The following is a 27,242-nucleotide window of genomic DNA, read 5'->3' on the forward strand; positions in this document are numbered from 1 at the left end:
TTTTAGCATAACACCCTTTTGGTCACGATAAACCTATTTGTTACACTGAATATTTGAAAATAATGCACTGCTCGTTTTTGTTTGTTCATTGAACATAAGCATCAATGGCTGGCCCAGCATTTACCATCAATCATTAATCTCCCCTTGAACTGAATGGCTTGTTAGAATCATTTCAGAAGATAGTTAACAGTTGCTATCAGTCTGGAGTCACACTTGACCAGATGAGGTAAGGACAGCAGAATACCTTCCCTAAAGGACTTCTGTCAAATCACAGTGGTCAACATTAGGCTAACTTTTAAGAGTAGACTTTCTTTTAAGGTTGAATTCAAATTTCAACATCGGCTGTGGTGGGATTGAAAATTGAATGGCAGGGTATAAACCTGGATCCCCAAAGCATGAGACCAGTGACATTACCAAAAGGCCACTACCTCCTTACAGTAACACTGAATGTTTGCAGAGACACTGTAGCTGCAGCAGTACAACTCAGTTGACAACTATTGTACACAGACAACAGGCACATGCCCGATCACAGTTGCAACAATTGTAGCTGTGTGCAAGTTTCCTACAGGTGGATGGAAAATGAGAAAAATACCCCATGCACTCCTGTGCAACTCAGAATGACTAATCACCTGGTTCCCTTGCTTGGAAATAGTGTATGTCCCAGAGATCATAAATAAGGGACATTGTGTTTTTAATAAGAGTTACAGAAAAAAAAATTGTAGCCTCTGTCAGGTGTCAATGGACAGAGTACAAATTAGAAAATAACACCTCCAGAGAGTCTGTTAGAAACTCTGCGCAATTGGAAAGATTTGATGGCATAAACATGGCAAAGTATTTTATGTAACCATATGACTTGAGCTCCCTTCCAAACACAGTTTAGTTTCTTAATAAACAAACTTGCTATCTGCTAACCCTTTTACACTTTCTTTTCAATTTGAAACATTGCAGCCAGCAAATCTTTCCATTTAATTCCAGCTCATCAAACTGGTACAGGTGTAAAACACTTTGAACCAAGATACAAAGGGGTCGCTTTACAGAAAAATGACATTTTATTGTGAAATAATGCACTCTATTTTATAATGTATTAAAAATTGCTGTTGCAGGTCGTAAGTCTATATAGTTTTATATGTATTTATTAAAAATATACAATGTAATGCCATAACAAAAATCAAGTGGTTGAGCAGCTATCCTCATCCCTGTTGTGAGAACACAGCACAATAAATTATATTTAATAGTAGCATCAGAATTTGCACATGCAAAAATTAATTCCAGAAACATCTTACAGATGGTTTGCAACAGAGAGAAAAAAATTACATTTTTATATTGAAGAAATAAAAGAAAATAAAGCTACAGTGGTGAATCCAATACATTAATCCAATATTCATTTAATATTGCATCTGTTTGTCATCGCATTGTCATTGTTTATTTTCTTAAAAATTACTCATTACTGAGAACTTGGTTTTGAAATAACATCCCTGCTATCTCCTCCTCACTCTCAGCCTTCCAACCATAACAACAGCTTCAGTTAAATAGATGAACTGTTAAGTCCATAACGGCATCAATTACACATAATTCTTTACTGGAAAATGGTATGGCAGGGTCTCTATGACTGAGCAAATTGTGCTTTAAGTATATGTAAAAATGTTTTGACAAGCACCAAGTAATTAAATAGAATAGGAATTAAAGTTGTGAAAAGAATATTTTTGCACAAATAGTTCTGACGAAAGAGCACAGGCCTAAACTATTAACCCTTTGTTCTCTTCACAGATCCAGCCAGGCCTACTGAGTATTCCCGGCACTTTCTGATTCTATTTCAGATTTCCAGCATCCGCAGTATTTTGCTTTTGTAAGACTTCGCATAGATTTAGTTTACCTTTTAATCAAGTTTACATGTGGAAAATTAGATGAACAAGGTTGAAGTTCAGACCTGTGTGTGGTCCTCATTTAGCCTGTGCCAGTATCTACATAAGTGGCACAGCCACAGGACACTCACAAGCTCCAGTGTTATGAGGCACCATCCATATATCTGTATAACTCATTCCTTGTTCACTGTAATTTGTATAATTTACAAATTTCTTCCTTTATCTTAAATCATGTGCCATGGCCTTGCTATTAATAATATGGTCGGCATATTATTAATAGCAAGGTCGGCAAGTTCAAAAATAAGCCTGTAGATATCTGATAGTTCGGGGCACATTCCGATGTCAGTACAGATTGCAAAGATACAATTTCTCTGAGTTGATAGACTGAGAATAGAGTTTACATACATTAGAATCTTACAGTTACATGTTACAATAACCTTTAGCACAACTGGTTATTTGTCACAAAAATTGTTCAAGGCAAATGTCATGCTAATAACTTTGGAGGTGTAATTCAATCTCCAAATATCTTCAAAGAAAAGTCACCACTGACGAGGTGTGCAAATGGAATTAGCATTATTAACATTTTGGTGCATTAGCCTGAATGTGCACCAATATTTACCAGGCTTCATACCCTGTGTACTTGCAACTAAAGGAAAAGCTATCATGGTTTCAAACCTTCTTGAAGTCCTGAAGGCCTTCCCTTTAACTGTTCTCTGGAATTTGTTTCACAAAATGAACACACATAGTACATAGCCAATTCGCACTGAAGCAAACAAATATAAAAGAGACACACAAAATCCTAATTCCAATAGATTGCACCGAAATATATATCAAACTAAGAGTAAATACTAACTCTATTTATAATGAGCAATTTAAGTTATAGACTTACCAGCACTGCTGTAAATAACTATATTTCTGCCTTTAAACAAAATATTAAATTTATTATGTACAAAAAAATGGTAGGAATGTTCAAACCAGAGTCCATTTTTTGCAGCAGATGAGATGCAACATATGTAATCTGAGAATGTTGTTTAATTCTTCATATGATGAAGATGATGATTATTGTCAAGTGTGCACAAAGTTTGTTCATGTTCCTTTTGCTCATGCTTTCTGTCCTCGGAAATCAATTAAGCAAACTCAGAAGAGTTCTCTCATAGTTGATTTTTAACTCATGCCACAGCGAATATTCTGAAAGCTTTCCCATCAGGAGGATTTTTTATACTGGAAGGAAACAAATAACAGGATCATCAGCATTAATGTCAAAGGAGCATTTTGAGTAATGTCCCTAAGGGTATGACATGGCGCCACACTTTTCACAATGAAGGTGAAGTCCCCATTTACGCACTTCCCAGAGTTTCCAGCATAATTCCTGAAAAGAGCGGTGACAAGAGTCCAAAACAATTCAAGGCCAATGTTGATTTTTACAAAAACAGATTTATTTCTTCCCACTAACTTCACATTATTTGAAAGCCTATTTAGTTCTGTTTCTTTAACAAAGCTATTATAGATTGCATGTTAACTGATTTCATTGGTTTTCTCAGTCAGGTAACAGGATTTTTCTTCAAGATACATTCATGAGATACAGCTATTGCTGGCAAGGACAACACTTATTACCCATCCTCAGTTTCCCCTTGAGGTGATGGTGGTAGACTCCTTTTTCAATACAACTGAGTTGCTTTCTAGGACATTTCATACAGTAGTTAAGAGTTGACCACATTGCTGTGGGTTTGGAGTCACAAGTAGGCTAGACACAGCAAGTTTCCTTCTTGTTACTTTAGTGAACCAGATTGATTTTGTGACAATCAAATAGTTTTGCTGTCACCAGAGAAACATAGAAAATAGGAGCAGAAGTATGCTATTTGTACCACTGAACCAGCTCTACTATTCAACATGATTTTGGCTGATCTTCTATCTCCTCCTATGCTGTTTCCATAATCCTTGATACCTTTAAGCTTCTAAAAGTTTATTTCTTTCTTAAATATATCCAGGGACTTTGCCTCCATAACCTTCCGTGGTAGAGAATTCTACACAATCATCCAACCACTGAGTGAAGAAAATCACCTCATCTGAGTCCGAAAATGGTTTACCGCATATCCTGAGACCGGGACCATTTGCTTAGAATCCCCTGCCTAGGAGAAATGCCATAGGCAACAGTCACAGAGTTCTACAGCACACAAAAAGACCTGCATCCAGTCAGTCCACCCTTGTCAGAAGCTTGTGAGTCTCAATGGGACTCCTTCTTGTTCCTGACATTCCTGATGAAGAGCTTATGCCCGAAACATCGATTCTCCTGCTCCTCAGATGCTGCCTGACCTGCTGTGCTTTTCCAGCGCCACACTTTTCGACTCTGACTCTCCAGCATCTGCAGGCCTCACTTTCGCTGAGTTGCTCTTGTTCTTCTAAACTCCACAGAATAGAGACCTTGTCAGTTCAATCTCTTCTCTGATGACACATCTGTCCTCTCAGAAAGCAGTCTGGTAAAACTTCACTGCACTCTCTCAATGCCGAATTTCTTAGGTAAGGAGATCAAAACTGCATACAATACTCCAGGTGTTGAGACTAGCTTTTTATCCTGGCTTTACTTAATTAACTGAATTGAAACTCCTGGAGTTCTTCCCTGGTCAATCCTGGTCTTTCTGAATTTCTACCCCAATATCATACCATCATGTCACTGTACTCCTGAGAAGTGATGAGAGTCATGTGATTGTTTTGGTATATGCAGGCTTCCAAAAGGCATTTGATAAAGTGCTACAAAAGAGCAAAATCAAAGCCATGGAGAAATTGGGAGTGCAGCATGAATACAAAGTTAGCCTAGTGATAATAAACAGCAAACAGACATGAACAGTTGTTTTGATTGATTGGTAAAGAATCAGCTTCCCTCCTGCCTTCCCAGGCCATTATTTGGACATCTATACATTTTTAAAATTTATTCATTTGTGGGATGTGGGCATCGCTGGCTGGCCAGCATTTAGCCCTTGTTGCCTTCAGAACTGTTTGAGGAAGGGTCATTAGACTCGAAACATTAACTCTGATTTCTCTCCACAGATGCCGCCAGATCTCCTCAGCTTTTCCAGTAATTTCTGTCTTTATTTGTGTTTTATCCATATTAATGATCTGGAATGATTCTGGGGTGGAATTGCAGCTGGCAGAAAACTCAGATGGATTGTGAACCACGTGGAAGATAGTGATGGATTCACACTAGGGACTGACACAAAGGTTGACAGAGTGAGTGGGCACATGAAAGATGAAATGTAATGCAAAGAAGCATAAGTGGAACATTTTAATAGGAAAGGTAATCCAAAAGGTAAACTAAAGGGAGTGCGAAGGCAGAGAGGGGGTGCATGTGCACAATTGTTGGAGATATCTAGATCAGTTGAGAAAGTGGTTAACAAGTAATCTGAGCATTACAAATAAGGACACAGGTATAAATGCAAATAAATTATTGTAAACCTTCTAAAAATGCTACTTCAGCTTCAACTGGAAGACTATGTTTAATTCCAGGGTTCAGCATAGGAAGGATGTGATTGCATTGGTCTGGCTACATTAAAGATTTGCATGAACGATTCTGAGGATGAGAGATTTCAGCTACATGGATAGATTGGTAAAGGTGGGGCTGCTCTCCTTAGAGGAGGTCAAGGAGGTGGGACTTTTGATAAAGGTTTTCTAAATTGGGAGCCTCTGGACAGAGCAGATTGGAGACAATTATGCATGTTGGTAGATGGATCAAGAACCAGAGGGCACTGACTTAAGGTGAATCGCAAAAGAGCCAGAGATGACATGATTAAAAGCCTTTTTAACCAGCAAGTGGTTCGGATCTGGAATGCACCTGCCTGAGAATTGGATGAAAGTAAATTCGACGATGGCTTTCAAATGGGAATTGGGAGAATAAAAAAATTGCACAATCTTTCCATGATGTAATCCTTCTATGACTTGATTTTAAAAAAAACTTCTCCTCAAACAGCCACTCATTTATCCAGCACAGACTGGTGGCAAGGTGTGGGGCAGGCTGCTTAAAGGACTGGAATGCTGAATTTCTTCTTTCTTTATTTTTCTAATTTATTCCTAAGATTTTGTAGCTTGGTATCTTGTATCTAGGATGGTGTGAAGTGGTGACTTTGTAACATTTTCACTGCATTTATGTGAGTACATGTGACAATAAACCTAACTCTAATTTTTTCCTACAAAACAACCAAACCTTTAGCAAGCTGCAATGGACAATTAGTTATAATGTGTCTTCTCTTTATCCGAAGCCTACCTCTCTGACTGAATTCCATTTTTGGAAGCTGCTGTGTATCGGTTCTTCTTTTCCACTGGTTTCACATCCACAAGTCCCCCAATGTGGTTCTTAATCACACCAGCATGTACCGCTGTTCGACAGATACTGGATCTCTAGAAAATTAGCAGAAAAATGACATGAATCCTTCAGTGCAGCTCAAATCTTGACCGCATCGATATATGACAAAGATAAAACAAGCCTTCACATTAGAATGCACTCTCAGAAAAAAACTTTGTTAATGTCATTTATCTCTAACTACCTGTTTCATGACTAACTGCGACAGGAAAACATTTATCAGTTTTAGTACAAAAACTGTGATGGTTCTTATAAATCCCATTTCCAGTTTTCTTTTGCAGCAGTACTATTGAATCACTTCATCCTCTCAGCTCAGTTAATAGCTGAGATGGTTGTAGCTGTGTTGGAAACAGAAAGATAGTAGGAAATACTGTTGGTTTTCTTCAAAATGGCTGATAGAATGGGGGAGAGTAAATGAGAACTGAGGTGTCCTCATTCCAAATGGAAAAGATGCTGGTCATTTGACAATGACAAGGAGCTTACCACTGCCATTGAGTTGAAGCGAATGAATAATATTGTTATTGGGCACTGATAGATTTTATGCTTCATATCAACCAAAACCAGTCTTCTTAGACTGTGTACCACTTGCTACTCAATCCTTTGCAAATACTTTCTTACAGCAAGTACAAAAGCCATCACTCCATCCCCTGAATCAGTGTTATACTCCAGCTGATTCATGGCACCATCTGTGAGCCATGCAGTGTCAAGAATCACAGAAGCTAACAGGCGAGTCAACTTTGCAAGGCTAAGACCCACAGCATGTAGCTATTTAAACTGCTGCGCTACCAGATCAATCCATTTGTCTAAGCTTCCACTTGTGTGTATTAATGTAATTTCTGGACATCTGGAGTCCTTCTGCTGCCTACAGGGAGCAGTATGAGTCTAGATGGAGCAGACTAAAGTTCCTCTTAATGTGCACTCTAATCCACTTATGTTATGCCTTCCTTATAACTCTGACCAAAAAGGAAGCACGTTTGCAATTAATTTGTTAGAAGTTACTCCCAGCGCGCAGAACAGCTCATTGATCACAAAAGGCTTAGAAGAAGACAAAGTATCTGTGTAGCTACTTTAGTTGAGCAAAGCATTGAGCTTGGAAATTAGAATTCATAAAACCCAATTCTCTGCAAAGTCAGAAATGGAAGGCTAATTCTAACATGGAACTCCAACTCAGACCAGGGCCTTTATTTCTAATTTGAATGTTTTTTTTTCTTACACTTGGTTATACTTTACTACATTAAAGGAAATACATCAATGTAAAAGGCTGTTTCAGTATTGCTGCAGAGATAGGAAAAGGTTCTGAATATGAATTTTTTTACAGGACAATAAAGACTCTGCATTTGGCAAGTTGGGAAAAAGAGAGCGGATGGAAATGACAGGACAGATATGGGACTCAGGCTTAACATGAGGTAAGATGTGAACAGCAAAATTTCAGATGAGTCATCATTTACATGAAAAGGCTGACTAACAAGGACAGAACTAATACAGTCAAGTTGAGGAGTGTTGAAGACTTACATCAGTGTATCTGCAGCCATGAGACTGTGCAAAGGGTTGCAGTTGACAGTGCTGCATCTGAGGGATTAAACAGCTTTGGACCTGGTTGGGATGAGAGGTGCAGCAGATGGGGGAGGTTTACATTAAGGTGCAATGGTGAAGGGGCACCCATGCCTGACACCTACCCACACCTACTGAGATTTTATCAGCATTGAAGGAGGTTCAGACACCTTGCCTCTGCCTTCAAACACCAGATCCAAATGCCAGTCTTCACAAGTGCTTCAATTAAATTCCAACTTAAATGCAAAGGCACACCACTTTCATCATTATTAGTAGTAAGCATTTTGTAGCACTTCTATCCTCCCAGGATCATAACCATCCAAAATAATTGTTTTCTTCAATCACAGATTTACCTAACCAGTAAATACTATAGGGTAGCTAAGGTTCCTAACTGTACAATGACAAAACAACCAGCCTTCGGTCAGTAGGCCACCAGCCTGTATGTACTGCAATAAAAGTACTAGGCGTATCCTTAAAAATGTTACTACACTCAGGCTAGACAACATCAGTGTCTCATTGTTATTTTTCTATCTTGAGCACTGGTGAAGATGCTGTACTCCAAAGCTGGCAATGTTCCATCTGTCAGTCTTGATTTACTGCCACTGTATATGGCAGAGCTCTCTGGAGATGTGCAGGAATGCGTTTACTTTAGCTGTAGTCACATAATGTCTCCATAGATTAATGTAACCTGGTTTGTTGAAGAATCAGAAGGATTTATCACATCCAGGCCCTTTCCCTGAGAGCCTCATAAAGTTTGTATGATAAACTGGATTGCATCTTAACTCAAACACTTGGTTTTACAGTGACATCCCTATCTTCTGCCATATTGTTGGGATCATTAAAATGATCTATTTAAAATGTCACAACAAATGCTTTTCAAACATCAGAGTACATAAAAGAATTACATTCATGCAAATATTACTCAGTTATAACACATTTACTGTTATAGTTACAAAAAGTTAATGCATAGGATGTGATTTTCCCCTCCCTGGAGGTGTTAAGAAGAGGAAAGATTGTTTACTTCTTATCTCTCTCCCACCCTTTCTTCTGCATAAAAAACATTTTCCTAGCTACCATCAATTCTGAGGGAGGTTTACTGCACCCGAAACATAAAGTCTGATTTCTCTCCAGATCTGCTGAGCTTTTCCAGCAATTTCTGTTTTCATTTCTGATTTCCAGCAGTTCTTTCAGTTTTTAAATAATAGGTTGAATTGGCCCTGGAGAGAAACTCACATGCATTTCGCTGTCTCACTAATGAAATTCTGGGCAAGAAGGACCATGGGCTTCTTGAATGGCCACCAATTTGGGTCCTTAGATAGTCAACTAATGGCCATTTAAGGGCCTTAACCCTTCACCTTTCAAATTACCTGCCTCCTTAGGAGGTGGTATAAGTGGCTAGTCTTCTGGCTGGGAAAACATACAAGTCCTGCCTGCTATGTTTGATGGGGCTTGGGGCCTCCAGCTGTCTTACTCTGGAGGCACAGAGAGAGGGCAAAATCCCTGTCTCCAACCCCGCTGAACAAGCCTCTGCCTGTGATCCTGAAGAAGGGCTCATGCCCGAAACGTCGATTCTCCTGCTCCTTGGATGCTGCCTGACCTGCTGCGCTTTTCCAGCAACACATTTTCAGCTCTGCCTGTGATCTGCCTCCTCACCACCCCATGTAAAGAGTATCATTAGATTTCCCCAGGAATAGTCTCAAATGGACACTTCATGAGCTTTTTTCTGGGCGACTGGGCACATTTTCTCATCAGCGGGGGGGCATGTTAGTTGTCATAATTACACTCAATGCTAGAGACAAAGAGGGGAACATCTGCTCAGGGAAAGAAATAATACTTCTTTAAGAAACTCTGTGTTTGGTATTTTCTGGATTCACCTGTAGTTCATCCAGACTGTAGCTGAACATATCAGTTGGCAATCTCAAAGTTCCAAGCCTGCTACACATGTCTAGTCAATGGGGCTACTCGGTCACAGCAGTGGAATGTAAGTCAAAGAAATCTATGATCAAACCTTTGTCAGATCACAGTTTGAGCACTGTGTCCAGTTCTGGTCACTGTGACACAAGAAACACTAAAGATAGTGGGGGGGTGGGGTACAGCAGTTAGAATGTGGAATGTTCAATTAAATGGAATGGTTAAGGCAAACAATACAAATGCATTAAGGGAAGTATTATGAGGGAGAAAGGAATTGGCAATTCTTCTGATAATTCTGAAGCAGGGAAATAGCAGATTCATGTGAAAGCTTGGACAAGCTGAGCCAGCCAGCCTTTTTCCCTCTGCTATCACCTCTATGTAATTGTACGAATGATGAAAATAAATCTGGAATCTGGAATTTAAATAACGACAAGAATTCACAGCTAGATCCAAACTAATAAAACATCAATTAGGAACATTTTCTACACACAGAGAGTGGTGAACATACAGAAGAGTTTTCCAGATTTGCCAGCAGAAATCCCTGGGAATATTGTATGTGGCTATTACAAGGGGAGAATTTTCAGATCTGTGCAGAAGGATGAATTTTCCTGGGATGAAGGACCATCCATGTGTGCACTGTGAGGGTACAGTCAGCACAAAGCTGCATTGAATGATAATTTAATTTATCCAGTTGATCTTTGTACCAGTATTTCCAGGATAAAGCTAGATAGCCAACATGAACATTTATTTATGTATACCACATGCTAAGAACAAGTACTTTGTTTTTCTCAAAGCACGGCACAATAAGACTTACTGGGATTCACTTCTAATGTAGTGCATGGATAAAACGTTCACATAGTACTTACAGGTAAACCCATGTTTAAAATGTCTGTCTCATGAAGCTTTAATTGTCACAGGGTGAATTCAGTGAATGGCAAAATACATATTCCACCCACTTCCAGCCCCCACTTATACACCGTAGCTCTAATTCTTGCCTCATCATTTAATGCTTCTTTATTGCAATGCTTATTTGGTGTGATCCGTCCATGTGAAACTTTTACTGCTTTCCTTGTTCCTTCTTTACCCTTCCAGTCACATTAGCTTGCTTCCAACCTGATGGTCAAGTGATTTGCCCTTCCTCTTTCTTTGAGTTCACAGCTGTGCTCGTGATTTTCTTTGGCAAATCACCACTTTTTGAATTGTGTCTGAGATATGGTAAACCTTTCCTTTCATCTGCTCTGAAATGTATGTATTTTGACACATAATTAAGCAAGTCCTGTTAAAGCTGCTCATTAAGTGGAATACAGAAATTAACTCAGAGAACTTTGATGGTTATGTGTGTATAATTGAGACCAATGCCACCCTAGTCATCCCTCTCAAAGTAAAATTGACCGTGTTGGCATTATCAGAATGTGTGATCATTCATGTGGTCTCCACATTCAAGCATTTATTTTGGTTACAGTTCTGGTTGTCTCATAGTCAAGTTATACAAGTGGAACAGAAGTTAATGATAAAATAGTATAAAGACATATTCCATAAAGGAACCTAGGTGCCTCTAATGAAAGGGAGGGCTAATTAATCATGTACAGCCCTGAGGGCAACCAGTCTGCAAGCATAAGGGAAAGTGAGGAATGAGGTCTCCATGAATTACCACAGCCAGGAAGTGGACTCAACCCACTCTGGGTTGGTTTTATGCTGAACTCTATGCTCGAAAGCTAGCCAATTGAGCAAATTGACCTCCCTTCCCTATGAACCTAAAATAGACTTATACTAAGCCTCGAATTCTGAGTTTTTACATGATTGACTTGCTATCTAAAGGAATTAAAGAAACCACAAAAGCTACTTCGATAAATTAATAAATCTAACGTAATCTAATGAATCAACTTTTACCATTAAGTTGCAAAAAGGAATTGTTAAAAAATATCAGAGAGATTATGGAAGTTTTTGGACAGAAGTTCATTAGAGTTGGTTATTATATCAAAGCTCATTAGCATTATTGCCCATAAAAGTACTTATTAAATTCAAAGTTTGGCTTGTCTATTTCTACGCTGATAGGTTTCATTTCCTATTCTTTAATGAGCTTTTTGTGGCTTTGTTCTAACTATGATCCAGCAATGTGATTGTTGAGTCTAATTCCCAATGTTCCTTTACATTGAAAAGTGGTTCCTAGGAGCAAAATAAGAACAAAAGGATCTAGAAAACAGAACACCATGGAATGAATGAGCACCAAAACCACAACTTGTCATCAAACAGAAAACTAAATTGAGAAAGAGATTAAACCCCAGGAGATTGTGAGCTTTCTGTGGTGAACGAAGCAACCACAATAGAAATTTCCTGCACTGGGTTTTCTTTTTCTTATTGTTATTATCCAGCTTTTAGAAACACTGTTATGACATCAATGGAAGTATTGTACTTAATGAACAACAGAATATTCAACAAAGTTTTCACTTGGATGAACAAATTTTCTTTTCTCAATGGATAGTACATTGGATTAGTGTCAGGCATTGCAAACATAAGCTGCACAATCCACCCCACAAAGGTGGCACCTTGCCTTCCAGTCTCTATGCTACTGCTTGATCCAAACGCATCTTTTTTCGAGCCGAATCTCGGCAATGCACAGCTTGCAGGAAGTAATAAACACTTACGTCAGAATAAATCTTGTTACCGATGACCCGTGCCCAGAAGGGAAACTCCTCCAGACAGTTTGGTGGGCAGTTAATCCTGAGGATCAAACAAATTAGTCTATACTTCAGAAGTTCACAATAAAACAGTTATCATAGAAATTAATTATCAATTTATCAATACAAGCTTGTAATCGCAAGTATAATAGTGATGTAAAAAATACTCAAATTAAATAAATATGCTCAATACTGAATCTAGTTTCTACGAAGAGCTTATCTGGAATGGAAGGATGATGTAAAAGGAACAATAGAAAGTGACAAGTGGAAACAAGGACAAAGGCTGTTCTATTACACTTAGGATCTGTAAATGGGTTGTGTCTGTTTGACTATGTATTACAGTCAAGCTGCAGCATTTTACTGGTGCCTTAGCTCATAGGATTGCAGTCTTCATGTTAAATGGTAAAACCAAATCCAGAGGAACCTCAATTATCCGAAGGACTTGCGCAGGGAGTATTTTGTTTGGTTAATCGAATGCCGGATAACCGAATTTCAGATAACATTGTTTAGCCAAGCATCGGGACCTGACAATCTTGCCAGATAATTCGATACTCGAATAATAGAATGCCAGAAAATCGAGGTTCCTCTGTGTATTGCAGTGAGTGGTATGACTTCCACACCATTGTGTACTGATCTGGCAACCTTAAAATGATAAATGGGTATACATAAGAAAAGTGAATGTCCAGCTTTTCAGGAAAATCTTAGCCAAAGTCAGCAAAATTTGATAAACCAGATTGATTTTGGGAAGTTACGAAGTTGAACTGGAGTGAGAAAGGCTGCATGGCAGGAGTTCAGGGGAATGGGACTGAGCCTGTAGAATTACAATCACTAGATACTTTGATTGTTCTCCCAAACGCATTACAAAGCCCAGTCACTGAGGGAGACACTCATGACTTAGAAATAAATATAATTCTCAGTTAAGAAATCTCAGGTATGTTTCAACAAAGCATATTGTATAATCTGTTAGTTTAAGTGATATTTATGAATTTATGGAAAAAAGAATCTGCTGAACCTGAACTGTCTTACCTGGGACAATGAGTAGCTGGTTTTTTGAATGGACACAGTTCGGCCACTGTAGTGTAACAGTCGACTGTCTGAGCTAGCAAAACAAAATAATTATTTTATATTCAGTGCAAGCTTTTAAAGATTGTCATCCTGCAGTCATCAGGACAAATGCAAGGATCAATGGGAACAACAATTTATGTTACAGGCGAAATAGGAAGCTTGGTTTGCAAATGGACTCTGATCAAGTCATTGTTCTTAAAAATGCATCAAGGAACAGCTGCCACAAAGCTTTTATTTAAATTCATAAAAGACAAGTGAACTTTGGTCAAGAACATACTGTGCGGAATGTACCAAGAGAACAGTATCCGCCCAAGCTTCTGCTTAATTGAAATGGTTCAATTCCTGAACAAAGACACTGGGGTGGCACCGTGCCTCACAGCGTCATGGACCCCAGTTTGTTTCCACCATCAGGCAACCATCTGTGTGGAGTTTGCACATTCTCCCCGTGTCTGTGTGGGTTTCCTCTGGGTGCTCCGGTTTCCTCCCATAGTCCAAGGATGTGCAAGTTAGGTTGATTGGCCATGTTAAATTGCCCATAGTGTCCAGGGATATGCAAGCTAGACGGATTAGCCTGGAAATGCAGAGTTACAGGGATAGGGTAGGTTTGGGTGGGATGCTGTTTGGAGGGGAAGTGTGAACTCAATGGGCCAAATGGCCTGCTTCCACACTATAGGGATTCAATAATTCTAAATACCTTTTGTCTGCAGAGGATTGGCCCTGCATTTGTATATATGCAGGTTCTAACAAGCATGGATGTGCTACATTGTGAGACCAACAAATTATCTTAAATCAGTTGTTAGTGACACCACTTAAAGTGATGGTTTTACCCAATAAAATAAAACATCTTGAATCATATGAAAAGTTGAAGAACTGAACTTACTAGTCACTCTGGATACACTAAATCCATTTGCTGACTTGAATTTGCTGTAAATAAATACCATGTGGAGATTAGCGATGGATCTTGAAAATCAATAATCATCATTAATATCATACTTTCTACCTCAATTAATCCAATATCATGCAGAATATTGGAATACAACCAAAACAAAATGCCAAAAATAGTGTTAAATAACCATTTATCCAGCATTTCCAGAGATTTTGACAATGAAAAGGCAAGCAATTGGAAGAACTGCATAATATTGTGTCCGAAAGCTTTTGTTTGCTAATGATCTACCATTTAAGTAAAAACAATTTTTTTGTACTTTAACATGTTTCCATGGTAATAGATTAAAAAGTTAATTTCTTTCATCTCATCTTCTGACCTGTCAACATGATTTTTTTCTCTATTTAATGCCATAATACACTAAATGTGTACTCATGTCAGATAGATCAAGGTGCACCGTGATTTTTTTAAATCAATCCTTATCTCGTCTGCTTACTTTGATATCCAATAAATGAATACACTGCAAAAACCAATTACATAGCATTATATAGAACTTAAAATATGAAAATAGCTGGTTCAGTCTAACCACTCCTTTGTTAGTGTTTGTCCTCCAAATAAGCAGTAATTCCAAGCCACTTCATTTTATAATTTTAATTTTTGTCTTTACTTCTACAGGTCTTGAGAAAATTAAAATATCTGGTTAACCCTGGTTGATTTATACAAAACTGTTAAGTCAGTAAATATCTCCTTTGTGTTGAATAATTTGAAACTCTCACCTTAGAGACTGAATACCATTTCGAGAAGATTTGACAAAAAATGGGATTTTTCCTCTTCGAGTGATATCCACAAGCCCGCCTTCTTCATTACTGATAATCCCTTGGTGAATTGCAGCCCGACAAATACTGGATTGCTGTAAACAGACAAAAGAAATGTATTTTCCATCTGCTGCTTGACTAGACTAAGCACAGGAAAGTGACAGGCCTATAAAAGGAACCATCCAGTTCCAATAAACTCCATCGGGAGGCTGCGGGAATGACACAAACTTGGCTGGGACTCACTGCCTTAAGTCAGAGATTCCAAAATGGTCCAGTTAGGATGCAACCATTGACTGTGCCCAAAAAGGACATCAGAGAAAATGGAAACACCAAACATCAGATGTCCCCGCACCATAGCCTTCCCATGGGATCCAGCATTGCTCGTTCTGGAATAGCCCACCTGGAGTTCCACTGGGAGGATGAAATTAATTGTTGAAAATTACTTTTATACGTACCCTCCTTACAAAGGAGATGGGTGGGGGTGAGGGGGAGAAGGGGAGAAGCAACCAAGACATTGCACAGGACCTCTAGAGCATGGAGAGTGACAGGCTCACTTTGCTACCAACTTGGCTGCATAGACCACTTCCATTTGAAGTGGAGTGGGCGAAAATAGGGTTCCAAATAATCAGATACCTACTTCTCCTTGCCCTACCCATAATCCTTGGCAGGGTCAGCGGGCAGGGGTAGGCAGATACCAGGAAAGGATTCTCTATGGATTTGTAAAGTGATGTTGTTTAACATATCAAAATAAACTAAGAGACGATCCCTTACCGTTTCATAATAGAGGGTTCCAATCACTTTCGCCTTTGATGATTCACAATATCTTGGGCACATATACCTAAACAACAAGAACTGCCTTAATCAATATTTCTACACTTAGATACAACATGGAGCATTTTGAAGTTAAACAAATGAATTGATCAACAGGAACTTTAAACACAATTAATTACAATAAATGTTCTCGCTGATTTTTTAAAAATTCATACTGTCTAACCTTTGCTGATGTAAAAAAACTTCGAAATTGGCAAATAAATGCTTTGGCATTTAGCACAGCGCAATTGTTAATGGCAACACCAACTAGTCTATAGCTAACCTTTTAAATGTTTTATTATCCAAGTACAAAAGTAGAACTGGCACAAGTGTGTGAAAAATGACAGATATATTTGTGTTACAAATCTACAAAACACTCAAAAGATTCGAATGTAGTCCATCCATTTGCGAGGTATCTTTCTGAGTTTTGCAACTCCTACTAAAAGAATCTCATTCTCTAAATACTACAAGTGCCAATATGGCTGACAGCTTTCTCTTGAAAAGGAGAATTTTTTAATGATTTATCATTTTGTTATGATGACAAAGTAATGCTTCACGACATTACTAATTATCTAGTTGTGTCTTGTAATTACACGACAGGTAATGGTCCCTTGGAGAGATATCCTCTTTGCATCAGAATCGCCATGTAAATCCCTTAACTTGCTGCTCAAACCTTTGACAATGTGATCCAGTTATGACTGGGTAATGATTAGACATAGATGGCTAAATCAAGTTGTTTTAATGGTCAGGCCAAGTTCTTGCCCAAAGGTATGCAACATATTGGAAAAACCAACAGACAAAGATAATGGAGTTAAGAGTTTTTTTATTCATTCCCTGACTAGGACAACATTTATTGCCTATCCCTAATTACCCAGAGGGCAGTTAAGAGTCAACCACATTGCTGTGGGTTTGGAGTCACATTTAGGCCAGACCAGGTAACAGCATCAGTTTCCTTTCCTAAAGGACATTAGTGAACCAGATGGTATTTTTCTGATAATCGACAATGGCTTCATGGTCATCATTAGACTCTTAATTCCAGGTTTTTCCTTAAATTCAAATTCCACCATTTGCCGTGGCAGAATTCAAACTCAGGTCCCCAGAACATCAGCCTGGGATTCTGGACTAATAGTCTAGCAGTAATATCACTATTCCATCACCAACCCATTGAGATTACTTAACTTCAAATATTTAGTGTTTAGTTTTTCCGGGATTGCAGTTGTTGATGTGGTAAGGTCTGCTCCAATACTCTTGAACTACTGAAATGAATTTCTAACACCTTACTAATGTACGTATTTGGAATCTAATTCAGGAATCTCATGCTTGGTATTCTTGTCTATATTGTACCCTGGGAATTCATTCATTGGAAATACAATAATAACAGACAGAAATAATGCAGAAGTAGGAATCAACAACACTACCTGTTACATGTTGTTCCTTTGCATCTATCTCTCATTTTAGTTTCGCACTCGATGACTTGAGCTGAAAAGTAGAAAGGCAGTCAAATTTTATATGATGCTCCGAAAGCAATGTAATGTAAGTCAAACAGGAACTGAAAGCTGGCACATTTAGCATTGAGTTGTGCTGGTGAATCTACATCAAATCTTAGTAAAATCATTCTTGCTACAAGGTGCTTTGAATTGAACATTTTAGGAAAGGTGCTGTGACAATTGATTAAGCACAACAGTCATTATGATGCTGCCTGACTGTGAGAAAATCCAAAGAGAAAGATGAGTTTAAAATGGTATGGCAGGTTTCATTAAAACAGATTCTAGGTAACTAGACAAGGGTGCATAAAATTATGAAACAATGAGACAGGGTATTTAGAAATTGACCGTTATTTTAATTCCAAGATACACGAGACATAGATACGATATGAAATTACAGAATGGTTACAGCACAGTCATGTCTGTACTAGCCTTCCCAAAGGAGCACTTTACTTAGTTTCACTGCCCTGCCTTCTCTTATAGTCTTGTACATTCTTCCTTTTCAGATAATAATCCAATTCCCTCTTGAAAGCCTCGACACCACGTTCGCAGGCATTACATTTCGGATCCTGAGCCACCTGTTGCGTGAAAATGTTTTTCCTTATGTCACCATTGCTTCTTTTGCTAATTACTTAAATATTGCGTCCTCTTCTCAATCCATTCAATACTGAAAATCATTTCTTCACCACCTACTTTGTCTATCCCTCTCCATACGGTCTCCTCTCAACCTTCCCTTCTCCAAGGAAAACAAACCAATCTACTGACAGAACTGAACTGAACTGAAACACTAGAGATTGAGGGTACACAGCAAGCGAAACTTTGTTCACAAATCAAAGCGCGGCTGTGGAAATAACCACCAGAGTCAGTAACTGAAGCAGAGATTTTGCCAACGTGTCAGAATTAATAAAGCAAATGATTGAGACATGCGAACATGATGAATGGATGGCATTTGGAAATATGAGCAACAGAATATGCCAAGATCTGTCATGCCAATCAGTTCATGTATTGTACTTTGTGGCTATTCTAGATTTGCCCTGTCTTTTGGTGAGGGCTGTCTAATTGATTCTGCAAACCTGAAAAGACATACTTTACAGCGACAACTTGAACAGTTTTACATTGCACTACCTGATGAATAATCAGTTGGAACGAACTGCCTACCCCATTGCAGAATCCAGTGTCATAAATTCAACAGAACGAAAACTGGGCAGCTTCTATGAATGGGCAGATCGATTAGATTTTTGAAAAAAGTAATTAATTTATTTTTACCTTGTTACTGCCCTGTTCATGTTGATGAATCACAGAATTGTTACAGCACAGAAAAAGACCATTCGGCCCAACATGCCTGCACATTCTGTTACCCAGTGTCAATCGCCTGCCTTTTCCCTAAATCCCTGAACAACAGATTTTTTTAGAATTAGAATCCCTACAGTGTGGAAACAGGCCCTTTGGCCCAACAAGTCCACACCGACCCTCCGAAGACTAACCCACCCAGACCATTCCCCTAACTGATAAACTACACTATGGGCAATTTAGCCAGGCTAATTCATCTGGCCTGCACATCTTTGGATTATGGGAGGAAAGAGCTGAAAATGTGGTGCTGGAAAAGTGCAGCAGGTCAGGCAGCATCCAAGGAGCAGGAGAATCGACGTTTCAGGCATGAGCCCTTCTTCAGGAATGAGGAAAGTGTGTCCAGCAGGCTAAGATAAAAGGTAGGGAGGAGGGACTTGGGGGAGGGGCGTTGGAAATGCGATAGGTGGAAGGAGGTCAAGGTGAGGGCGATAGGCCGGAGGGAAATGGGAGGAAACCAAAGCACCCGGAGGAAACCCACACAGACACGAGGAGAATGTGCAAACTCCACACAGACAGTCGCCCGAGGCTGGAATCAAACCCGGTCCCTGGCGCTGTGAGGCAGCACCTGTAACCAATGAGCCACCGTGCCAACCTAAGTTCTGTCCAAATAATCATCTAATGCCCTCTTAAGTGCCTGAATTCAACTTGCCTCCACTATGTATTTAGACAGTACATTCTATACCCTAACGACTCATTGTGTGAGAAAAGTCTTTTTTCCTCAAATCACCCTTGCTTCATTTGCACGTCACCTGAGGCAATGGAGACACATAAATCAGCCACATCATCATGTTTTTGAGTGCTGAACCACACCACTTTTACAATGTTTTAAAGCTGCTGACCTTGTGGGAAAGACTGCAGGGCATAATTTTGGTGTATTTTGGGTACCATCAGATGAGTAGGCAATTTGTGAACAAACAGTCATTCTCAAGATATTCCATCTGTTCTGGCTGCAGGCAGTAGGAGTGTGAAGAGATCACTGCCTCTCATTATATTAACCAAATTACAAGTTTAGGTTTGTGCACCTAATTGAGCCTTACATAATTGATAATATTTGACCAAATTAAGCCATTCATTACATAGCCTTCATTTGCACAAAGCTTCTTTAATCTGCAAATAACTCCACAGTTCAAATTCTAATGTGGCTCTTAACTGTATGTTTAATACAATAAGTCACGCAAAAAAATTCCACATAATCACACACTCTATGGAAGTGTGTATAGGAAATAAAATATATTTAGATCCACAACATTTTGTAAGAACAAATGATTGCTAATGACAAAACAGACCAGAAAATATAAATGAATTTACATAAACAATAGTTAGTATCAAAACACTAACCCATTATGTAAAAAGTACCTTCCAACAGGCTATATTTATTTTAGTATCAGGAAAAGTTTAGCCACATGCCTCCATCATTTGTCATAAGATTTCTCTGTTTTGTACAGGGAGTTTTTGATGATTTTGCCCTGGGGTCTCTTGTAGTCTTTTAAACTTAAATCACTGTCTCTACGACACATTATGTAGCTGTTAACAGGGCAAGGGGATAAATACTGGGTTGTCAAGTACAGACCAGGCACTCTCAGCAAACTGGGATTCAACAAATAATCACATTCAAAGTCAAATGCCTTATTTTCAACCTTATTTTCACTGTAAGTTAATCTATTTGACTCAGAAATGCCAATGGCTCCCAGCCAGTCTGGAACTCTGCAGAACGTCTTGGATCTTCTTGAAAATATTGCATTAATGGAATTGTACAACAAACTAAACCCAAACTGACTTGGCCCTAGAGCAGGGGTTCCCAGACAATGGCTTGAGACCTCCAATGGGTCAGATGCAGCTTCTGTGGTCACAGGTATTCCCCTCCCCCCCCCCACCACGCCCACCCCTATGAGACAGTGGAGATGAGATCCTAGCAGGGCAGTAATGGACTCATTGGCAGCTTCAAACTAAATAGGGTGGATAATGTTGATCTATAAACACCCATTAAATACTTGTAGTCCTGAGTGTTGCGCAGACCAGGGTCAGTATGCACCATCAACTAAGTTCTGGTAGTAAAGTGTAACTCAGGTAACTATTGATGACTGCATGGGGTTTTAAACAGGAGGCTGTGCAGAGAAGTTGGTTGGCGGCTCGGTTTCATAAGGAAAAAGGAAAGGGAAGCTAGGGATGGTGAAATGGGTTACAGCTGATGGCAGTTGAAAGATGGGCTGATTACTGTGGGTGTGATGTGACATTACTGAAACATGCATGATTCTTTGGTGTCACGACAGCGTAAAAACTGTGAGATTGTTTGGAAATGTCCAGGACCAGAGGGCATAATCTCATAGCAAGGGATTGCCCAGTTAGGTTAGGGGTGAGGAGGAATTTCTTGTTCCAGTACACCTGTGAAATTCTTTACTGCAGAGGACTGGTAACGCTGGGACATTAGCATATTCAAGACTGAGATAGACGGATTTTTAATCAGTAAGGGAATTAAAGGTCAAATGGGGAAAAAGCAGGGAAGTGGAGTTGAGGATTATCAGATCAGCCATGATGTCACTGAATGTTGGAGCAGACTTGGTGAGTCGATTGGCCTTCTTCTGCTTCTATGTATTATGTTTTGATGGCCTGGTCAAAGGCCTTCCAAACCAAATCAGCAAAAAATGCTGAAATGTAAGAGATTAGAATCAGTTAGCCCGACACAGCAACCAGAGAGCATGGTTGCAAAGAGAAGGGAAAGGCTGAGCTATGAACTCAGTGTTCTGATTTGTGATGTGAGCTTATGAGGAATTATAAACTCGAATTGCAAATAGGGGTGATGACAGGCTATAAAGAGCTGAAGCCTGGGTGCGGAGAAAAGGAAATGGAGATAGCAGGGAATAGACAGTAGGAATAGTTTGGAGGGTGAGAGTCTGGCATTCTTGACTGATGATGAAATCCTTGAATGATTACAACAGAGCCCATTGGGTCTGAGCTTGCTGTCTGCAAGGGCAACTCAACTATACTAACCCCTCACCTTTTGCCCACAGTCTTTGTCTTCAGATGCTAATTGAGTTCCCTCTTGAAATTCAGGATTGAATCTGCCTCCGAAACACTCTCAGCCAGTACATACTGGATCCTAAACATTCACTAGGCCAACAGGTTTATTTTGTCAATCGTCTCAAATCTGTGTCCTCTGGTCCACAGCCTTCCAACACTAAGAACAAACATCTCTTTCTCAGCTTTCCCTCATGATTGAGAAGAGATTCTCTGAGGGGAACAATTCCAGCTTCTCCAATCTATCCTTGTGACTGAACTCCCTCATCCTTGGACATAAATCTTTCCACCATCCTCTGTAAACCCTTCAAGCTTTCCTGAAGAAAGGTAAAGAGTCTAGAAAGTCGACAAAGAATCACAAGCATCTCTTTCCATTAGAGAGAGACAATTGATTCTGTATAGTTTGAAAGTAGCCACTCTGCAAGCATGAGGTACAGTGCCCAGCACTGGACACAATGCTGCAGGCGGTTCCCTGGCACCCCTTCCCTCTTATTCTCTTATGTCACTTCCTTCAACTAATAAAGAAGAAAGACAAATGTTTTTGGAAGAGTTACTGTAGTACTTTCACAGATGGCAAAGATTGTCTTAAGTAATGCAAAGAACTCTAAGTTGATTTTACTGAGTGCAGCTAATTTCAGATATTTAAAGATAACATTGAAATTGGAAAAAAGGATAAATTAATAAGTTACAATATTTATTTGATTCACAGTTGTCTATTTGAAAATGTGTGTGAATCTCCATTTTCTTTGCATGTAATGGTATCTAGCTCAGCTACAGCATTACCCCTTTATTAAGCCTCAATTTAGTTTATTTGAAAATTTTCAGCAAATATGTCAATGTTTCGTTTTCCTAGAAGATAAATATTTCTAATTTTAATTTTTGTTTTCCTGAACTGTTTATGTGTATACAAAAGCACATGTGATTTTGAACTACTGACTTCTTGTTTTTTGAATCAGGGCTGCATTGCAGAAACTGAGATTAATTTAATCAATTTTACAAACAGAGTGTCTTTTCAAGTTATTAAATAATGAATACTGCTTTTCTCTACTGACAATTTGAAAACTGGTCAAGTAAATTATCTGAATATCCTCTGGTTCATAATCGGGGATTGTCACTTGGCAATTGGCACTTTTAACTTCATAACCATAAGAGGAATCAATACTCTACAGTAGATAGGAACAAATAAGAAGGGAATGTCATGTGATTATGATAATTTGAATTTCTAAGTTGAGTGTCGGAAAATGTGAATAAAACAGTGTTTTTCTATTTTCAAAAAGATGACCAAATTATATTTCGCTCATTGCAACAGTATTGTGTTATACAGAGTAGAAAGTGATGTCTGCAGATGCTGGAGATCAGAGCTGAAAATGTGTTGCTGGAAAAGCGCAGCAGGTCAGGCAGCATCCAGGGAACAGGAGAATCGACGTTTCGGGCATAAGCCCTTCTTCAGGGAGGGGTTATGCCCGAAACGTCGATTCTCCTGTTCCCTGGATGCTGCCTGACCTGCTGCGCTTTTCCAGCAACACATTTTCAGCTGTTATACAGAGTAGGTTAACAACAGTTGACAAAGTGTTTTACCATCTAATGGTTTCTATTGTTTTAACAGTTCTGAATTTATTAAGGATGCATGTTCTTTAATTTTGTCATTTTTCTATTAGTTTAAATATAAAGCCTTTAGGTGTTTTTGCTTATGTTTAAATGTTAGAAATACAGGAAATCTTTTGTTTGAAAATCAAATGTATATTTTAAACTAAAGATGAGTAGCCCAGATTAACTTAGGTTGAAATTTGTTTGGCAGAATTCATATGCATGTCATTAAATAAGTCATATTTTGCTTTAAAGATCATTGTGCAGATTTACTTGGACCTAAATTGCTGCAAATTTAATTAACTCCACGGGAAACATTTTCCACTGTTAAATACGCAAGAAATTAATTAATAAAGGGAATTTGGAGAATCACACAGTTACAGGGCTATGTCCTTTTATGGTGAACAGATTGAGAAATTGTTTCCTTTCCAATTTGGTCATGATTCTTTAAATTTACTTGCTATCTACCCAGGTCTGGAGCTGGTACGAAACTGAGCACATCCTTTTCTGCATTGCTTTTGCTGTAGAGAACTTAGCTTCTGTACGTCCATGAACAGTGTGATTTTTAAAAAGCCTCCTATTATCATTAAACAACCACTTTCACTAAGTTGTCATGCTGTGCATAAAGTTATAGTAATTTATTGATTCAAATCAATATTTAGCAACTGCATTCTGCAAGTGACAGAAGAATATCAGAAAGTGAACAATGGCATTGTGTATCATGCAAAGTAAACCATTTAAAGTCTGTCCAGAAGAGGTGCAATTGATTTTTCAGACTTTATTATGAGTGATTGTGATTCTCAACATTGACAGTGACAGGGCACCGCTGAAAGCATTTCTTGCACACGATGGCAACTCTATTGAGTCACAGAACAGGCTTTGCCAGAAAAGGTATCGATTTATGCAGCAGATCCAACAGTATTAACACAAATGATTGATAACCAAAGAACAGATAAATCAGAAAAGCATCAAACAACATTTTGAAGAATGATCAAAAAGGAAGGATTGAAACATCAAGTTTAGAAAATGCCTGACTAGTTAGCATAAGTAGTGGACATGGCAGAGGTTCAACTGGAATATCTTGACGATATTGAAAGTGGACCAAAGAGTGGGTGTGAAGTTATTAAATGAAGCTTTGACCTTGTTCCAGTTTTTTTTTCAGTTTCACTGCTCCTACTGTGCAAAAGGTCCTGTGTTCTCAAAAGTGTAAGCAATTTTATCTGCAAGATATTAAACTTACAAAGCATCTCTCTAATCAGCGTAACCTGGATTGTGGTCAAAAAAGGAAAATAAGGAGGGATTTAGGAGAATGAACAGGAATAAGAACAACAACAGATAACGCAGCTTGGAACAAGACAAGTACTGAATCACTGTGAGAGCATAACATGGCGATGTGAAAGTAAATAAAGGGAGTAACTAAAGCAGAATAAAGAAAAGGCAGTCCAGGAACAACAGAAATGCATTAATAACCTTGAAGGGGGTAGCAGAAGATGGACAATATTCAGGATAACAGTAATTAGCTGATTAGACTCATTACTATTCAGTATAAAGCAGTGCTTCCCAAAGTTCCTTCCGTTTTCACTCTGTTTTAATGAGTTGCACTTGACATAACCCCCAATGGAAAATTGTTAGGAGGGTGCCACAAGGTAAGTTGCTAAGCAGGGTGGGGATTCAAAGAGCAGCAATAAAGGCCCAAAGAAACTTCTAAACACCATTTGCAGGCTCTACTGGTGTCAGTGATAAGGCCTCACAGCTCATTGATTTAATGGCCAAAGGCAAAAATAAAGTGCTTGTTTAAAGAGGCCTTATAATCAATCATGGATTGTCAAATCAGTCTCCACTCCAAATCTACTGCAGCCTATTCCAACTTCTCGTCCCAAGGCAACAGAGAGGGTCACAAGCCACAGTGTGTGACTCCTTTTTAATAAGTGGTAAATATCAAAAGCCAGAATGCAATGTATCAATGGAAGGTTGCTCCAAAACCAGTCTAAAATGAGGTCTAATTAACACAGAGGACAATTGGATCTCTTTTATAACAAATAAACATAATCAGATCAAAATCGATCTAAAAGGTGGTACAGAGCTCCTTACTTTTCCTGAAATGCTTGTAGCCAGATTATTGATGTCATTGGAGTTCAATAATGGTAGCTATTCCAGTGCTGACAGAGAACAATAAATGTTTAAAGTAGAGGTTAGGAGAGTTTCTGGGTATTCAACACTATGAAGTAATTTTAATCATCTTGATTTGTCTGGTTAAATAGTCAATAAGGCGGATACAATGAGGAAGAACACCATGGGAACTACTGGTTTAATAAGGAATAGGGGGGGCTAAGGAATACAACTGTGAGGCATACAGGTACTCAGGGGCTGAGAGGTGAAATAAGGATGGTCACTCCTTTAGGGAAGATCCCACAATTCCAAGCTGGGGAATGCTGGCAGCAAATATTTTAAATGATCTGCTTTGAAGAATATGGAATTGCAGAAAGTTACAGGACAGAAGGAAGCAAGCTGTCTGTGCTAGAACATTAAATATCCTCCCTATTTACTCGATCACAACCATTGATAAACTTGAGCACCTCTATTAAGTATCCTCTTAACCATTTCTGTTGCAAGGAGAACAATCCTAGCTTCTCTAGGATCTCCACTTGGCTGAAGTCCGTTATCCATATGAAAACAAAGAAGAGCTCTGATGAAGAGTCATCTAAACTCGAAACATGAGCTTGCTCTCTCTCCAGGGATGCTGCCTGACTCACTGTGATTTCCAGCGTTTTTTTTGCTCTCAGCACAGATTCCAGCATCTGCAATTACAGTCCCTCATCTATTTCCATTCGGATAACTTTTTTCTACAATATGTCCAAGGATTTGACATCCTTCTGAAATAGTGTGGTGCCCAGAATTAAACACAATATTCCCATAAAGCCTCACAATGATTTATGAAGCTTTAGAGCAATAGCTTTGCCCTTGTATCTCCTGTTTCTGTTTCTAAACTCCAAGGATTACGCATTCTTTTAAAAAAGGTCAGACAACTTCACAGTTTAAACATTTCAAGATGAACACATGATTGAAAAACACTGGGTACTGTTACACAATAATGACTATAAAGCAATAACTTGTGCTTACTGCAATGAGAATGAGAAAAAAATTACTGAATATTATGGAAGTGCTGAAAGGTTGACATGAGAGGAAAGAGGATCCAATAAAGAACATGTGAAAAAAACCTTTGACCAGCAAATGAAGGGAGGAGTATGAAACCAAAACTAAATAAAGATCAGCATAGTCAAAGGAGGAAAGCTGACATTTCTGAGTACCAACGAATAATAACAATGTTTGTGTTTCTTTACTATTTATAAATATAAGGAGCTGACAAGCAACTACAAGGTCCCTATCCTAAGGGTCCTTGAAGCCATCTCCATTGAGGTTCCTACCAGACCACTGTTCCTACACAAGCAGCTACAGTCATCTCTCACTACCCTGATGAGAATTCCTTTTGTATTTAAATGAATCAGCCATACAAACATTTATTGCCACATTACTATGAGGCCCTTTCAGCTTCTGAATCTTATTTGCAATTATGCATTCCAGCAAAAAACCAATTTTCACTTGCGCTCCAGAGGTAAAGAGCTGGAGAGATTCTGTTTACAAAGCAGCACATTAAACTCCTGATGCTTTCTGTAGCATTCAAGTGGAGTAGTCATAAAACTCAAATGCGTCCTTACTCATGTACTCCATGTTGTTGGGTTCCTCCTTTGGCTGTGGTTGTGGTTGGGAATATGGCACTGTCCATGGGTTTAATACATCTGTATTGATCTGGGGAGGCTCCACTTCATTGGTTTGTTCGTGCTGCGGTCTTCTCACTGCATTGTCTAAGAATACATGTTGA

General features: G+C 38.9%; 1 protein-coding gene across 1 annotated transcript in view; it reads right to left on the bottom strand.

Moving 5' to 3' along the window:
- Positions 1-1,026: 1,026 nt before the first annotated feature.
- crispld2 (cysteine-rich secretory protein LCCL domain containing 2) overlaps positions 1,027-27,242 on the bottom strand; it is a 42,017-nt gene continuing 15,801 nt past the window's right edge. Inside the window, exons 7-15 of the mRNA XM_043706635.1 lie at positions 27,079-27,225; positions 17,345-17,405; positions 15,888-15,954; positions 15,078-15,211; positions 14,299-14,342; positions 13,380-13,452; positions 12,321-12,396; positions 6,118-6,251; positions 1,027-3,083 (exon numbers count right to left, since the gene is read on the bottom strand). Coding sequence (XP_043562570.1) covers positions 3,032-3,083; positions 6,118-6,251; positions 12,321-12,396; positions 13,380-13,452; positions 14,299-14,342; positions 15,078-15,211; positions 15,888-15,954; positions 17,345-17,405; positions 27,079-27,225 — 788 coding nt within the window. The 3' untranslated portion in view covers positions 1,027-3,031. The remainder of the gene's footprint in view (positions 3,084-6,117; positions 6,252-12,320; positions 12,397-13,379; positions 13,453-14,298; positions 14,343-15,077; positions 15,212-15,887; positions 15,955-17,344; positions 17,406-27,078; positions 27,226-27,242) is intronic.

The sequence above is a fragment of the Chiloscyllium plagiosum genome, chromosome 17, assembly GCF_004010195.1.
Source record: "Chiloscyllium plagiosum isolate BGI_BamShark_2017 chromosome 17, ASM401019v2, whole genome shotgun sequence".
In the NCBI taxonomy this organism is placed as follows: Eukaryota; Metazoa; Chordata; class Chondrichthyes; order Orectolobiformes; family Hemiscylliidae; genus Chiloscyllium; species Chiloscyllium plagiosum.